General features: G+C 37.9%; 1 protein-coding gene across 3 annotated transcripts in view; it reads left to right on the forward strand.

Annotated features, from left to right (window-relative positions):
• LOC140715423 (disintegrin and metalloproteinase domain-containing protein 12-like) overlaps positions 1–16,140 on the forward strand; it is a 373,939-nt gene that overhangs the window by 78,139 nt on the left and 279,660 nt on the right. For all 3 annotated transcript variants that reach the window (XM_073027589.1, XM_073027590.1, XM_073027591.1), the window contains one exon: positions 6,987–7,060. In XM_073027589.1, coding sequence (XP_072883690.1) covers positions 6,987–7,060 — 74 coding nt within the window. The remainder of the gene's footprint in view (positions 1–6,986; positions 7,061–16,140) is intronic.

Below are 16,140 nucleotides of genomic sequence, written 5' to 3' on the forward strand. Positions count from 1 at the left end.
TGTGTAAAATACATTAGAGATAAAATTTCTCCTCCCTTTGACAATTCTCTAATTAAAATATAGATTGAACATAAATATGGTGAAATATAGAGAGAAAATGATAGCAGGGTTAAAACATTACCCCAAAAGTGTAAAGAAACTGTTATAAAAGTATATATTTTTATTAAAAAGGCATCCATCTGCACTATATCTCTTCAAAGTTCAGTGTTTAAAGTAAATTTATTATTGAAGTACGTCTACTGTATGTCACTATATATGACCTTGAGATTCATTTCCTTGTAGGCATTCACAATAGAACAATAAAATACAATAGAAGCAGTGACAAAAAATTGCATGTCTGCTATGAGTGCAATGCAGATTCAACACCTGCTTTTTTCTTTCTAATATTCTCACCATTGAGGGATCGTAATTCTCCATCCAAGCAAAGCAGCAATTTACTTGTACTTCGAATTTTGTGGACTACATTTGGTGCTGTTAATGTGGTTTCCCCCAAAATGGAGAAACCAAATGTAGACTGGGTGACCCTAAGTTCAGAGTCGCCACCCACTTCCAATCTGACCCCTCTGTTTTTGTCCCCTTGCACGGTTCCAACAAAGCCAAATATAAGGTGAAGTGACAGGATTTCATTTTTCCAATGAGGAATGCTCTAGCCTCTGTGACTCTACAACACATTCACGCATATCAGATAACTAGATGTTCTAGTACTTGTATGAACTAGCCTGTTCTGATTAAATGTCACTAACCTGTAATACTAACTCAGTTTTTGCCTTCTCACACTCTAAATGCTGTGTAATCTGATGGGTATTTCCAGCCATACCATTTATTTTGGATTTCTAGAAACTGTGGTGTTTTGTATCCCATAGTTCCAGCACTTCTTGCTCTCCTCTGTTCCCCATCCTCTCCTTATTATTTACATCTGAGCAGGTGGCACAATTGCATTTAATAAGCCTTCATCCTCTTGCGTTGGACACTAACACTTTTTTTTTGTCATTCAGTCTCTCTTGTTCTCCATCCCATTGATGATGTTTCCTTTGTTCTCTCTGTGCCTCCCAAATTCGACTTCTACCTTTTACAAAAATCTGACCAAAGGTCATCACTTGAAAACTTTAACTCTGCTTCTCTTTCCATGCATTTCCAACATCCTCTTGTTTTCCAATGGCTGTTGGTTTTACTTACACTTTGATATTAAATTTACTTTGAGCTTTGAATTATTGAACCAAAAGCTAGATTTACTGGTTAATAATATTGTTGAGAAAATAAGCAACTTCAATCAGAATCAGATTTATTATCACTGTCTTGTATGACCCACAGTAGGTGGAATTGAATTTAGGAGCCGATAGGTAATGTTGCAGCTATATAGGACCCTGGTCAGACCCCTCTTGGAGCACTGTGCTCACTTCTGGTTGCCTCACTACAGGAAGGATGTGGAAGCCATAGAAAGGGTGCAGAGGAGATTTACAAGGACGTTGCCTGGATTGGGGAGCATGTCTTAAGAGAATAGGTTGAGTGAACTTGGCCTTTCCTCCTTGGAGCGACGGAGTATGAGAGGTGACCTGATAGAGGTGTATAAGATGATGAGTGGCATTGATCGTGTGGATAGTCAGAGGCTTTTTCCCAGGGCTGAAATGGTTGCCACAAGAGGACACAGGTTTAATGTGCTAGGGAGTAGGTACAGAGGAGATGTCAGGGGTAAGTTTTATACTCAGAGAGTGGTGAGTGTGTGGAATGGGCTGCCGGCAACGGTGGTGGAGACGGATATGATAGGGTCTTTTAAGAGGCTTTTAGATAGGCACATGGAGCTTAGTAAAATAGAGGGTTCTAGGTAAGCCTAGTAATTTATAAGGTAGGGACATGTTCGGCACAACTTTGTGGGCCAAAGAGCCTGTATTGTGCTGTAGATTTTCTATGTTTCTGTGTTGTTTAGAACAATACAGCATATGACCAGACTCTTCAGCATACCTCTCCCTACCCATGACCAGTCCAATTAATCCCTTCTGACAGCACACGCTATTCTCTGCCTGCCCATGTGTCTACACTAATCTCCACATCTATGTGAAAATTAAAAATCTTGCATTACTTAACTTATACCAGTGATAATATTAAAATGTTGCATTATTGTATAGGGTTGAAAAATACTTTTTGTTTATTTCAGGCTTTCCTAAATTTACATCTTCCAGCTGTGCAATTGGTGTGCACCTCTGGAGTGGCAGATTGCATTGATTCATCTCTAATCCCAGTGGGTTGTATTTTCTGGGCAATGGTGAAGGGGTGTGGTTGACATCTGCTTCTGGCCATGATGTTATATTTCCACTCCAAGGGAGGGCAGGGTGGAGTTTGGTTGAATCCTGTTGCCAGGGGTTGAGCTTTTATCGCAGTCATTATATTTCTTTGGATAGAGAAACAATGAGAGGCAGCGTTGGAAAGATGGAATCTCTTCATAGGAAGAGATGATACAGTCCAGCTGAGCATTGTGTTCATTTTCAAAACAGTTGCTGAGTGGTTGTGGAGCCACTTTGTCTGTCGACTTTTCAGAGTCCCTTGTACTCATCCAGAATGTCATCTTGCTACCTGTGTGTTGGTTATTTCCCATCAACTAGTAATCCCTTCTGAGCTGGCCCTCTGCAGAAAACATTGAGAGAATTAAAGTATGCTTCACCAGTATATTAAAAAAAACACTGAACTAATGTTGTTTTTAAAGCAGTACTCTACGCCGTAGGAATAGAATGAGCACTTGAAAGAGTGTATAGAAGTGATTTAAAAGAATGTTAAACAGAGGAGAATCAGTTTTCTGGAATAGCTTGAATTGAACTGAACTGATACCACAACTGAACCTATGGACTTAATTTCAAGGACACTACAACTAAAGTTATTATTTTTTTATTTTAATGCCTTATTTATTATTATATTATTTTTGATTTTGCACAGCTTGTCTTCTTTTGCACATTGGTTGTTTGTCAGTCTATATTTGTGTGCAGTTTTTCATTGATTCAACAGCATTTCTTTCTTCTACTGAGATTACCTGAACGAAAACTTAATCTCAGGGTAGTATACGATGACATATACAGTGTGTATTTTGATAATAAATATACTTTGAATTTACTTTGAACTTTATTTTCAAAGGGCATGGAGGATAAAAGGAGATTTGAAGGAAATATTGGAAAATCTTGAATGGTTTGATTAAAAAAAATAAGGAGAAATGATTTCCAGTGTCTGAAGAATGGGTGATCTATGGAGGCAATTTAAAAATATTTGAAAAAATAACCAGTGGGACGACAAGGAAAAGGTCTTTTCAATGAAATGTTATACTCTTGAAAGGGCTGTTGGAAAGGATGAGGAAGGAAATTTAAGATTTTTTAAAAGAATTACAATAGATTATAAGGCCATGGTTAAGAATAGTGACATGGAGATACAAGAAACTGCAGGTGCTGGATTCTGGAGAAACTCAGTAGGTCAGGCAGCATCTATGGAGGCAAATTTTGACTCGAGATCCTTCAAATGAATTTAAAGAGGTGAGATTGCCAGTATAAACAAGTGGAGGGAAGGGGTGGAGCAAGAGCAGACAGGTGAATCCAGGTGATAGGCATATGAGGGAGGAGGGGAGTGAGGAAGATGTTAGAAAGTACAAGATGATTGGTGAAAGAGACAAAGGTCTGAAGATAATGGAATTTGATAGGAAAGGACAGCAATGCATGGAATAAAGAGAAAGAGGTGGGGAGGGGATCCAGTGACAAGAGTGCATGGGTTTGGTAATTAGAAAGGGTGGTGGAGGGGCAAGAGATAGGATGATGGGGCCAGGTAGATTAGGAGGAGAAAAAAAAAACAGAGATAAGTGTGTGGGCCTGGGAGGTAACCTAAAGTCTTAGAACTTGACATTCATTCTGTCAGGTTGGAGACAGTCCAGGTGGAATATGAGGTATTGTTCCTTAGGAGGAATGAGATTGCTTCTAATCCCCATTCTGAAAATAATGCTAATTGAAAATGACAGGTTTTTTTTCGGTCAATATCTATTTTAAATAACTAAATATTCATTTAATATTAGTCGGAAACATCCAGTAAAAACCAGATTATGGTTGAGTACACCTGCAAGGTCTGACGTTTCCGCCTTGAGGAATTTGAACGACGTTATTCAGTTACTTCCCAAATTTACAATTGAAATGGAGGAGAAAGGATAAAAATATTAATATCTTTTTGCTTTCCAACAGTTTTTTCACTGAGAAGTGTTTCCATAGATTAATGAAAATTAATCATTAATGCATGATTTTCTGATGCCCAAGAAACACCCTATCCACATTTCAGAAAAACACTTTAAAAGTCATGTAAAGGGTTTTACAGTTAATATCATTAAGGCACAGTACACAGGGCTTTTGGCCACTATCTTTGAATTATATATCAGCTTTATTCCATTGTTCAGATGTGAGTATAAGGAATTGGAACCCTGCATGATTAATTTGTTTCTGATTTAATCTTGGAAAATATATGATGTTTTGTAGACAAAAATGGAATGATTCTAGTAGTTTTTTTCTGACAGCTAATGTCTTATAAGTTTTAGCTTTGGCAGTGAAACAGCAGCAAAATCAACACAGCTACCTGGGAGAAATTAAACTCTAACGCATCAAAATGCATTTGAAGGAAACACCTCAGCTTTTATCATTCCTGAATTTTGTTTTTCTTGGGGGTACTTTTATTTTGAAGAACATGCAGATTGTAATAGCCATAGATGCCAGAATTCATCCAAGCTACAATAACATATTTTGTCACTGTGAAGTTTACTCTTGAGATAGCAGCAAAAGTATAAAATCATCTGTTTTAGTAATCTGTGCAAACTAAGCTTGTAAATTAAAATTAAGGGTTTGATTTGAGTATCATAAATTTCTGTTAAAAGAGTACCTTTTCCTGGTTCCACAAGTAATAAGGTCAGTGTGTGGATTTACATGGAAACCTGGTCCATTCTGACCTTATTTTCCTCTATTAGTTAGAGCCAGACAATCTAGGGAAATCTCTCTGAACATGGTTTAGCTGCATCAGTACCTTAGACTCTTTTCTCACCAGTATAAACTCCCCCATGCATAATGAACCATGCAATGCTCATGTAGAACAGACTGATCAATAATTATATTCAAATCTTCCTGATTAACATATGGCCAGTCAAGGTGTTGATTTTTATAACCAACTTCTCACATAAGATTATTTTCATGAGAACTTTTTTTCATAGACTCTGAAGATACACTTCGGCTCTTTTGGACGTCAAACAGTAAACACAGCCACATGCATTTCCTTTTATATAGGGTCACTAATTGGTACAGGGCCATTAAGTGGATAGAACATTGGGCCATGAGATTCGATCTAACTATTGTAAGGATTTGGGAAGAGGAAGGTTGTTATATTTACAGCTGCACCAAAATAGGAGAGATAGGTATGTATGTTGAACAATACTAAGAAACAAAGTGGTGAAGATACTTAAAAGTTCAAAGTTCAAAGTCAATTTTATTATCAAGTACATATATGTCGCCATATACCACCCTGAGATTCATTTTCCTGCGGGCATACTCAGCAAATCTATAGAATAATAACTATAACAGGATCAATAAAAGATCAGCTTGAGTGCAGAAGACAACAAACTATGCAAATGCGAATAGAAAAAAACCCAATAAATAACGAGAACATGAAATAAAAAGATAAAGACTCCTTAAAGTGAGATCATCAATTGTGGGAACATCCCAGTGGATGGGCTAGTGAGTGTGGTGATCCCCTTTTGTTCAACAGCCTGATGGTTGTGGGGTAGTAACTGTTCTTGAACTGGGTTGTGTGGGTCCTGAGACTCTTGTACCTTCTACCTGATTGCAGCAGCAAGAAAACCATATGCAGGTCAGGCAACATATCCAGGCACAGATATGGGGTCAACACCAGGATTTATTAAAACTCCGAAAAGTTTAAGATACAAGAAAAGAGAACAGAATCAAAGGAAAGGTTATTGGTAAATAGAATGCAAGAAAGGTCAAAGATGGGTGTTGGAAAGGAAAAGGGAATAGTCTACAAGAAAAGAAACAAAGGTTGGCTTGGAGGTAAAGTTCAAAAAGCCTTTGACCATAATTATATCCGTAATGTGGTTGCATGGGATAAAGAAATGAAGCTAGAGTTAGCCATCAAATAGCTAGGTTTTGTTCTTCTGTTTCATAAAAGACTTTAAGACAATTAACATCATCTTCCCCAGGTATAAAATCAGCTTTTAAGGTGGATGAATTTCACCTTTATGGAAAGTTTTAATTTGTTGAAAGGCAAACATTGTTTATATAGCATGAGGCAATTTTCAACATTGTTGGGGGCTAGAAGTAATATTGATACTGACAATATTGGTAAATGTACACGGTATATATATATATAGACAATGCTATGCTGATAAAAGTTGATAAGTAATATGCTAGGTTATGAAATTCATGATTAAATTTGCTTTCAAACATATTACCAGAATAACTATTATTCCTTGCAGATTCTGGATAAATTCAAGTAATTCAACCCTTGCACTGCAAGATGACTGCTAAGAGATCATGTGATCTGCACGGGCTGTGAAAGTTGAACACAAATAAACTTGATTCATGTATTTTTTTTAAACCATGGCCACTCACGTTCATGTCTTCCAAGTGTAAGCAATAAAGTGGCGCAAACTTTAAACTTGGCATTCTCTACCCCTGAAGAAAAGTGTGCCATGTCATATAATCACTTCACTGTACTCAAGAGTTCTGGTATTCTCAGAATTGTGAACTGGCCTCTTCTGTCACAGAAGCACTGTTGTTGGCTAGGCTGCGTTGATTATAATGCGCATTGCCAGCTTTCATCACAGTTCAGTGATAGCTGGATAGAAACCACAATGAAATGGTGAATAGACCAAGCATTACTCCAAGTAATCTGAGACACATATAAACAACAATTTTTAGTGTACGATGTAGGTTAATTAGCATTTCAATATGAATTTTGTATTTTTACCATAGAACTATCCAATGCGGACCAAATTCCTAATTGAAGCTGAAGGCAAACAGCTGATCATCGAACTTGAAAGAAATAAGTGAGTAGCAGTAATGTTCCAAATTGATGACATATGTAATGCCTAAGGCAATGATTGTGTTCTGCTTAATGATGTGTAGCTTCTGGTAAATATATTGTAACTCTAATAGTTCTATTTAAATTTAAATTATTCTTAACTTAAGTAAGCATTAATCAACAAATTCTAAGAGTTAGTGAAATGTGCCAAGTGATATTGAACATTCATTGACATCATAGATATAAGTTCAAACTTTGAGACAAATATTATGACAAACTATCTTAATGACACTATTCCTTTTATATTTTTGCTTAAAACATGTAGCATTGTTATTTGTCAACAGTAAAGTCTTCCAGCTTGAAAGAGCTTGAACTCTCTGGTAACTTTGTCTTGCTCTAATAAATCTGAACTGCAACATTTCATTAAACATGCTTGCCATGAGAGCAGCAATGTGTGATTGAAAACATCATATTCAATTTTACGATTTATTATTACACTTTTTACTTTGTCTCTATTATCAGATTTATAAAGTTGGTAATGTGCAGACCGGAAAAAAAAGAACCACTGCATTATATAACTGCCCTAAAAAGACATTTTAGTGTTGCATACAAAGTGGAAATTGATAAGTTATTTCAAAATTAGTTTGCCAATGCCAGCAGCTGTCATTCTTAAAATACTCTCCATTTCCTTTTGACGTGGACAAATTATAACAGCAGTTAGATGAGGACTGGAAAAGATCAGACTTCTGTTCTAATGAGACCCATGTACATTAAACAAGGGACCGGTTGCTGTAGGCTACATTGGTAGCTAGTAAGGTTATCCTGAACAGTGATGAAGAATTCATCAAAAGTTGTTTAATAACCTGTGTTCTGTTGCTACTGCATTAAAGGTAGCGCAGTGAACATAATAATGACAAAACACAATGAGCTACTTTTCCATCCACTGTCAAATTTGAAAGAATAATTGTTTTCAAAGGTACCAACAATTACATAGTGCCATCAACTTTTTTATTGCTGTTCAGTTTGAGTTTAAATTGCTGAAGCTCACGTGCTTGCCTTCTACCTATCTGTATTGAGATCTAAATTTGTTCAATTGTAGATTTAATTATTTTTATTTTTACAGCTGTGGTTTAGAATAATAATTCAAAAATGTCTCTTTCTGAGGACCACCAACTAAACCTGCAGATGTCAAACTGTAGTGAACTTTATTCAACCTTACAGTAAGCCACAACATCACTCTACATTTTATGCTTTCAGATTTTCCTGTCAATAGTACAGTATACCAGACAAAATACCATAATGCTTCTTTAACAGGGCTTCCAGTGAAACTATAAAAGATAAAGGGAATTCTACAGACCGGACGAAACAGTATTTAATCCATTAATATGAACACTTTGGTTACAGTCGGATTCATTATAATGAAAGCTATTTCCCTCAAGATGGTCGTGAGCTACAGTACTGTACAAAGGTCTTAGGCACATATTTATTGCCTAAGACTTTTGCACAGTGCTGTATTCGATTACATGAAGCAGAGAGTGTACTTGTAAATCTGGCAGGAACTAAGGATATTGGGAATAGCAAGGGAGGGGCGTAGGACAGGTGGCGGAAAAGGAGTACTGGGGGTGGGGCGTGGTGTGGGTGCAGACATATCCAGCCCTGAGATACCAGACAAGGTCATTTGATTCTGAACATTTGGTTTATTTATCATTACAGAATGTCTCCAGTACTTCCCGCTCCCTCCCCTCTCCCTTCCTCTTTTCTCAACTATGATTCCCCTCTCCCTATCCCTTCCCACTCTCAGTCGACAACAGAGACCCATATCAGAATCAGGTTTATCATCACTCACCTATGTCATGAAGTTTGTGGCAGCAGTTCAGGCAATACGTAAAATTACTACAATACTGTGCAAAAGTGTTACATACCCTAGCTGTATATATGTGCCCAAGATTTTTTCACAGTACTGTATAAGATTTTTTTCTAACTGAATTGCATAATTGACTGTGATGGTATTATGATGATGGTAAAATATAAATTGTTCATTTATATATTTCTTCACTATAATGTATTTATGTTTTCAGAGTAGTCTGGAACTATTTACTTAGATGTACAAAGGAGCAGGGTATATTTATGGTGCCTACACAGTGAGAACCCAGGAAGCCTTAACATTGGACCTTGATGCTCACATCTTCCAGGCGAGATGAAGTTAGCAATCATCGGATAAATAGACAATAAAAATCTGTCTCAGGGCCTTCCCTGCTTCCACTTTGCTATAATTAATCTTATCAGCTGAGTTTGTGATCTAGGTGTTTAGGATGATTATTATTGTGGAACGGTTTTGTGCTGATAAGTACTAATGATTCTGCTGCCTTTGTCTCTTAGTCTGTGTTGGCCATTTCTCAACCATATACTCCACACAAGTGTACTTTTTTTGTGTGACTGCATGGTTCCCAGTGTCCTGGAGACAGAGTGGCCTGTGAATGATGCCCAGGCCTCAAATGCTGGAAACTTGGAGCACCCAAATGGCCCTTTGACAGTTCATGTTTTTTTTCACTGTCTCTAATTGTTCTTGATGATCAGAGATACTTAAAGACTGTTGGCGTGCAATTTAATAAAATATATATTTTTTGAAAAGTAAGCCTTGATGAAATTATGTAGAATAATTAAAATTATTTATGCTAACTAAAATAAAGGAAGAAATAGAGACATGGAAGGAACATGGTTCTGCTTGTGCCTGCTATTTACCCATCCCCTGTCGATTCCCATCATCCTTTCCTATCAGAATCCAGCAATGGTAGTCTTTCGTATTCCTGCTTTTTACATCCAGCAGCTGTCTCCAACCTTCACTCTCCCCTTCCTCCACTTTCCTCTATCTGCTCCTTTTTTTTGCTCCCTTTGTTGCTCCAGCCAACACCCCCAACCCTATTCTCTCTCTCCTCCCCTACCCTACCACAACCTATAAATCACCTTTCATCCCCTCCTCAGTTGACAAGTATTGATGGGCTCCAGTCTCACCATACCTCCTCTCTTCTCTACACTGACCATCTCCCCTCTCCACTCCTGGTCCTGATGCAGGGCTTCGAACTAAAGTGTCAACCATTCCATTCCCATTTCAGACGCAGCTCGACCGACGAAGTTCTCTAACAGGTCGTTGGCTGCCAAAGAAAAATAAAAACTTAGCCTCAGCTAGCTATTTAATGAAGGTCAGTGGCCATATTTGAAAGAAAGGGGTGCACTAGATGTGGCTGGGATAAAGCCGAGGAACTGAAATTAAAAAGTATTCAGCCTTGCAGCTTGGTCTCATCAAGAATTCATTCTGAAGTCAGCATGGAGTGAGATATCCCTTACATCCACCACGTTCTATATTCTGCACCACATTGAGTAGGTGTGCAAACCCAGAGCGAACTGACGTGAACAATACGCATGGAGGTTGGTTTTCTGTAGCACGTTGGGTCAGCGATGAGTCCTAATGCAGCCCCTTCGTGAAGAGACCCAATATAGCTCATGTAATTGCACTTAAGGATTATATTTTCCTTTTTTTTTTACAATTCTCTGATCATGCTTTTTATCTTAAATTCACAATAAATCGCTGTTCTGCATGAGATAAGAGTAAGTTGCAAAAATAAACACTTGGGGGAGCTGCATAAAATATCAGCCTTTTAGGAAAAAAACACAGTTGTCAAGCTTGTATCTTGTGGCTTGAACCTTTTGCTTGCTAATCAAAATAAACAAGAAAATGTTTAAAGAAAGGATCAGCCTTACTGGATACAGTTACAATTGCAACATGCCAGTGGAATGTCCATCACAGACTGGGGCAGTCAGTTCAATCCCCAATGCACAAGCTAAAAGAGTTAACTTTGTTACTAAGCAAATCAGCTGGTGACCACGGAAATGCTGTCCTACCGAACAGAACATTCATTAAACTGACCCTGCTCTGTCTGTAATTAATCATGTGTTTAAATTAAATTTCTGCTCACAGATTCCTACCAACAGCATTGACCTTGTCATTCATTATTGCCTAATTCACTGTAGCAGAGGGCTACATTTAAATTAAAACACATTAATATCATATGTCAAATGCTTTATAAATATTTTAAAGCCTCCATTTTCAGGGACAGCATCCATTTTGTTGGCTGCATGTCATAAGTGTAAAGAGAGCTTCCTTAAGAGGATTAAAGTTTTGCAGAATGTTTTTATTCGTCATGGTAAATGGAATAAATAGAATCACTGAGTGTTAAACAAAATCTGGAAACTAAAGCAGGAGACTAATTATCTTTTGAATCTGATGCTGTACTTTGCCACATGGTTACTGTATGCAATGATATGTCAAAAATATTCAATAAATGTCAACAAAATGCAGTGGCTTGAAGTGGGAAAGAAAATAATTGCAAAAGCAAATAATCTGGTGGAAATACCCAGCTGGTCAGTCAGCATCTGTGGAAGACTCTTTAACCTGAAGCATAATTTCCTCTTTTCACAGACACTACCTAACCTGTTGAATATTGTCATAAACTTTATTGTCTTTAAAATCAAATTTAATTATGCATTCATTTCAGAGTTGAAGTCATAGAAAAGTAGGGCACACAAACGGGCCCTTTCACTCATCTAGTCTGTGCCAAACCATTTAATCTGCCTACTCCCATCAACCTGTATTTGTTTTTGAGTTACTGAAACAGTTCCCAATTGTATCACTCTCTTCTATTTACTGTCTTCCTCCCTCCCACTCTAGATCGAAGAGTTTGATAGCTCTGGCAGCTCTACAGTCTTATTCAGGTGGGGCTGCAGAAGCCAAGTAAATATGTCAGAAGGTAGTCGGGGTCTGGAGTTGACCATGAAATGTGCAATAAGTAGCCAGTTTCCCAGAAAAAACAGAGCCAGGGTCCATTCATACTATTGCTGTAAGAACTCAGCAGGTCGGGCAGCATCTGTGGAGGTAGAGGAGTGGTCAATGTTACAGGTTAACACCCTACATCAGTAACTTGATGACTGACCTGCTGATCACACCAAATGAAGTCTCTTGCATCTCTTGTCTTATGGACACCATTGAAGAAATACATTTACAGTATTTATTTGTTGAGATACAACATGGAGCCATGTTGCCTGGTAACCCCCAATTTAATCAAAGCCTAGTTACGAGACAGTTTATAATGATCAATTAGCCTACCCACCAGTACATCTTTGGACTGTGGGAGGAAACTGGAGCACTTAGAGGAAAGCCACGCCATCATGGGGAGAACATACAAACTCCTTACAGACGGTGGTGGGAATATTGTATGTGAACAAGCAAAGAAATGAGCCTGGTTGTGATATATTGCTTTTGAATAGACTGTTAACACTTATTATCGAAATTTGGGCATGACAAATATTCATTTACTCCAAGTAATGAGAGTATTTGCCATCCTAGGAAATGTGCTATAGGAAACATTGATTACCCAAGGATTCAGATGTGCCCATACCGTTTCTTTGGCAATTTTGCATGGCATTTGAACAAGCAATGGGTTGTGTTTTTCAGAATCAGAATTAGGTTTATTATCACTGACGTATATGTTGTACAGAGCAAAGAGACAAAAATTACTATAAATTACGAAATAAATTGTTAAACACAAGGAATATTGAGGTAGTGTCCATAGACTGTTCAGACGGCTAATGGCAGAGGGGAAAAACTTGTTTCTAAGGCATTGAATGTAGGCTTCAGACTCCTGTACGTTCTCTCCGATGGTGGCAAGAGAAGAGGATGGTAAGGACCCTTTGTGATATTTGCCTCCTTTTTGAGGCACCACCTCTTGAAGATGTCATCAGTGGGGAGGGAGGGTTGTGCCCATGATGGAGCTGGCTCTATCTCCAACCCTCTGTGGCTGCTTGCAATCCATTGCAATACATTGGAGCGTCCATACCAGGCGGTAATGCAACCAGTCAGAATACTTGCGTGGAGTACGTGGTTGCTAGAATGTTTGGTAATATACCAAATCCCTTAAAACACTTAAAAAGTAGAACTGCTGGTATACCTTCTCTGGGATTGTGTTATTGTGTTGAGCCCAGGATAGATCCTGGTTATTCCCGCTGGATATTCATTGAAGTGGCAGGGCCAAGTGTAAATACATTGGAAAAAGAAGTTTCCACTGCAATATTTAGGAGTTCTGCTAGTCCCTTGTTTGCAGTGATTAGGCCCTGTAAAACTACCAAAATTAGGCAGTTAACTGCCAATTTTAATGTATTATTTACATGACATATAACTTGTTTTTTTCATCATTTGGGAAAATGTAATGGCTTGTAGCTCAAAAGATGATAAATCAGGTTAGCTAGTCCAATGGAATTGACTTTACGTGCAAATTGTATTAGTGTGATGAAGATTGTCATGGAGATTTCACTTCAAAATTAAATTTTGTATGTTCTTGAAAAATAATGATTCTAGTTGTTTGTTTTCATAAAGACAGATTCTTCTTCTGAACCCAATCTAGTTACACCTAATTTAAAACTTTTTATATTTCTATCATCCAAAAAGAGGTCTCAAGGTCCACCCCATGTTGGAATTGCCTATCTTATAAAGGCACAGTAAGATATATTCCAGCATAGGTGGTTAGTGCATTTGAGTGAGACTGCAGGACAAGATGATTTACTCTACTCAACTGCATAGTGTGGGGGTGGAAGTTGGCTCCCATTCTCATGATGGATTGATTCATCATTCCTCTGAAGAGGTCAGAGGAGGTAGGGAATTAAGTTGGATGTGGGGGGAAATGCATTAATGTACCTCCTGGATTATAAAAGGAACTGTAAAGACACTTAATCTAATGTCTATGCCCCCTGTGCATAATTTTCTGTTATTCTAACTCTTCTAAGTATTTTTAGTATTTTCTACTGTCTGTATTTATTATCTATCAAACCCCAATGATCTCCTGGTCATTGGCATCTGCTCAAGACAAATTTATAGTACAATGAAACCAGTGTATCAGCAGTTTTTTGATGTTGTGGTACTTAAAAGTATTTGTAATAAACTTAGATTCACACCTATTTTTCTTGAATTACAATTGATTTATGAGTTAAAGTCTTCACATTGAAGAGTTCTACATGCTCTTTCCATTTCCGTTTCATGCTTCCCAGTTGTTCTAAGGATAAATAGCTAGGTTTAGAAAATAAAACTCAACAAATGACATCAGTTCTGCATCTTGGGTAAATTGCTAAGTATGTCTAAACAGAGGAAGACAGGATTACTCTCAGGGTCAATTGCCTCCTGTGCATGAGTCCCTCGCTGGGCACTTGTCCCTCACAGGAAGCAAAGAAGCAGGGTCATAATTATAGGCTTAGGAAGTCTCGAGCAGGACATGACTTAAGATTCAACTTCTTTTTCACATGTAGGTTTGTAGACCTATGAAATATATGCTACTAAAACATACAATCTGTGGAAGCTTTCAAGACGGAAATGGATATGTTGCTGATTAGGGAAGAAGGATATGCACTTGGCACTGATCCAGACTAATCTGTCTTGAACATAAATTCAGAAAAAGGACTTCAACTGGAGAGAGTTGAATTACCTTCCTTTGTTCCTAAGCTTATTTTTTTGCATAAATAGATTTTAACTCTGGTATTAATACAGTCATATTTAAATTCTTGAATATGTTCTGATAAATTGAATTAAAGATGCTTCTTAATAGTAACAGAAAATACTTATTTGTATCAAGTTCATTCCTTTGTCTCATTTTGCTTATTCCATTTTAACATTATTTCTTTCATTAATTTTCCTGTATTCAGCCACATCTTTATTAATCTCAGTATTTTTTCGGCAATGTGCTTCAATTACAATATATAAGATATAATTATAGATGTAGCTGGCAACTAGATGTGTTATTAAACACATTGCATATAAATCATTTTGCTATTTCCCTTTTAAATATATATGTATTTAGTTTAAACTGGGTAATTGTATATTTTGATAAAGGGATTGTTAATTGAAAACAAATCAATTAATTTTTTGCATTAGAATTCACTGAAATGTCCTCATTTACCAGGGCTGATACATATTTGATCGTTGATAAATGCCCCCAGTGTGGCCTTGTGACATCAGGTCTTAGGTGACCTACTGGTGAGGCTCTGTCCCCAGATCACCCTGTGTGCCTTTGTTAGGAAACAAAGCTGGGAACAGAGCTTCAACGTCTGTCAAAGCCAGGAGATTTTTAAAAATAGGTTTTAAATATCTCTGATATTCAGAGCTGCAGATAATTAAAATTGAATTATATATGTTACGTAACCCCGTAACCAGGTAACTTACCAGCAAAGATAGATGGATCAGTTGAGTCGGATGCTACTATTTTCAAACGTTTTATTCAAAAAGGGCACAAACGTATGGTTAATACAAAACATTCAGATCATAGGCATCGTCAAACTCAATCTAAAACACCGGTGTAACCATAATCAATCAGAAATAAGCTCTATAGTTGTCTAGGGGTAATACTGAGTCCAATTGAAATATAAAGAGTCACTCAGAAGTTTGCAGGCTTTTCCCTTTTGGGAACCGCTGGGGTTTTCACGTTGTAGAGAGAGAGAGATGATTTAGAAAGGATAAACACTTGCCCGTTGTCTTTGCAGAGCAAATCCTTGGAATCAGGGGATCAGGCTTCCCCGTTGTTAGTTAAAAGCAGTCTTTCGTTGGTTCTAGCCACAGATTCAAAATTTGGAATTTAACACACGTGGCTTCCTTCAAAATGGCTTCCCGCTCCCACGGGAATCGGTATCGTGTCTCCTTGGTGCGTCTGAGGGTTCCCCGCCTCAGACCCTCCCTTATACTTCTTCACGGGATCGCAGGTGTCAATCAAGTTGCAGGTAATGCGATCTCTCTCTCAACCAGCCCACTTTGCCCGAGGGCTTTTCACGTGGTCTCCATGAGACAATAGTCAATGTCACCTTTATTCTGCTTCTTGGGAGAACGTGGTCTCTCTCTCTCGCTCCCATTTTCCTGTGTCTATTCAGCACGCCTCTTCCTCTTTTGGGTCAGTTGACCCCCCCTTGACTAGGGTTCTTGCGATTCTCACAAAGGAGGGGGCCAAGGGCATAACACCTCCCCCCATAACGGGTTTTTAACCAGCGGTTAAAAACAGGTTGGTACAGGATTTTTTT

The sequence above is a fragment of the Hemitrygon akajei genome, chromosome 23 (assembly GCF_048418815.1).
Source record: "Hemitrygon akajei chromosome 23, sHemAka1.3, whole genome shotgun sequence".
Classification (NCBI taxonomy): Eukaryota; Metazoa; Chordata; class Chondrichthyes; order Myliobatiformes; family Dasyatidae; genus Hemitrygon; species Hemitrygon akajei.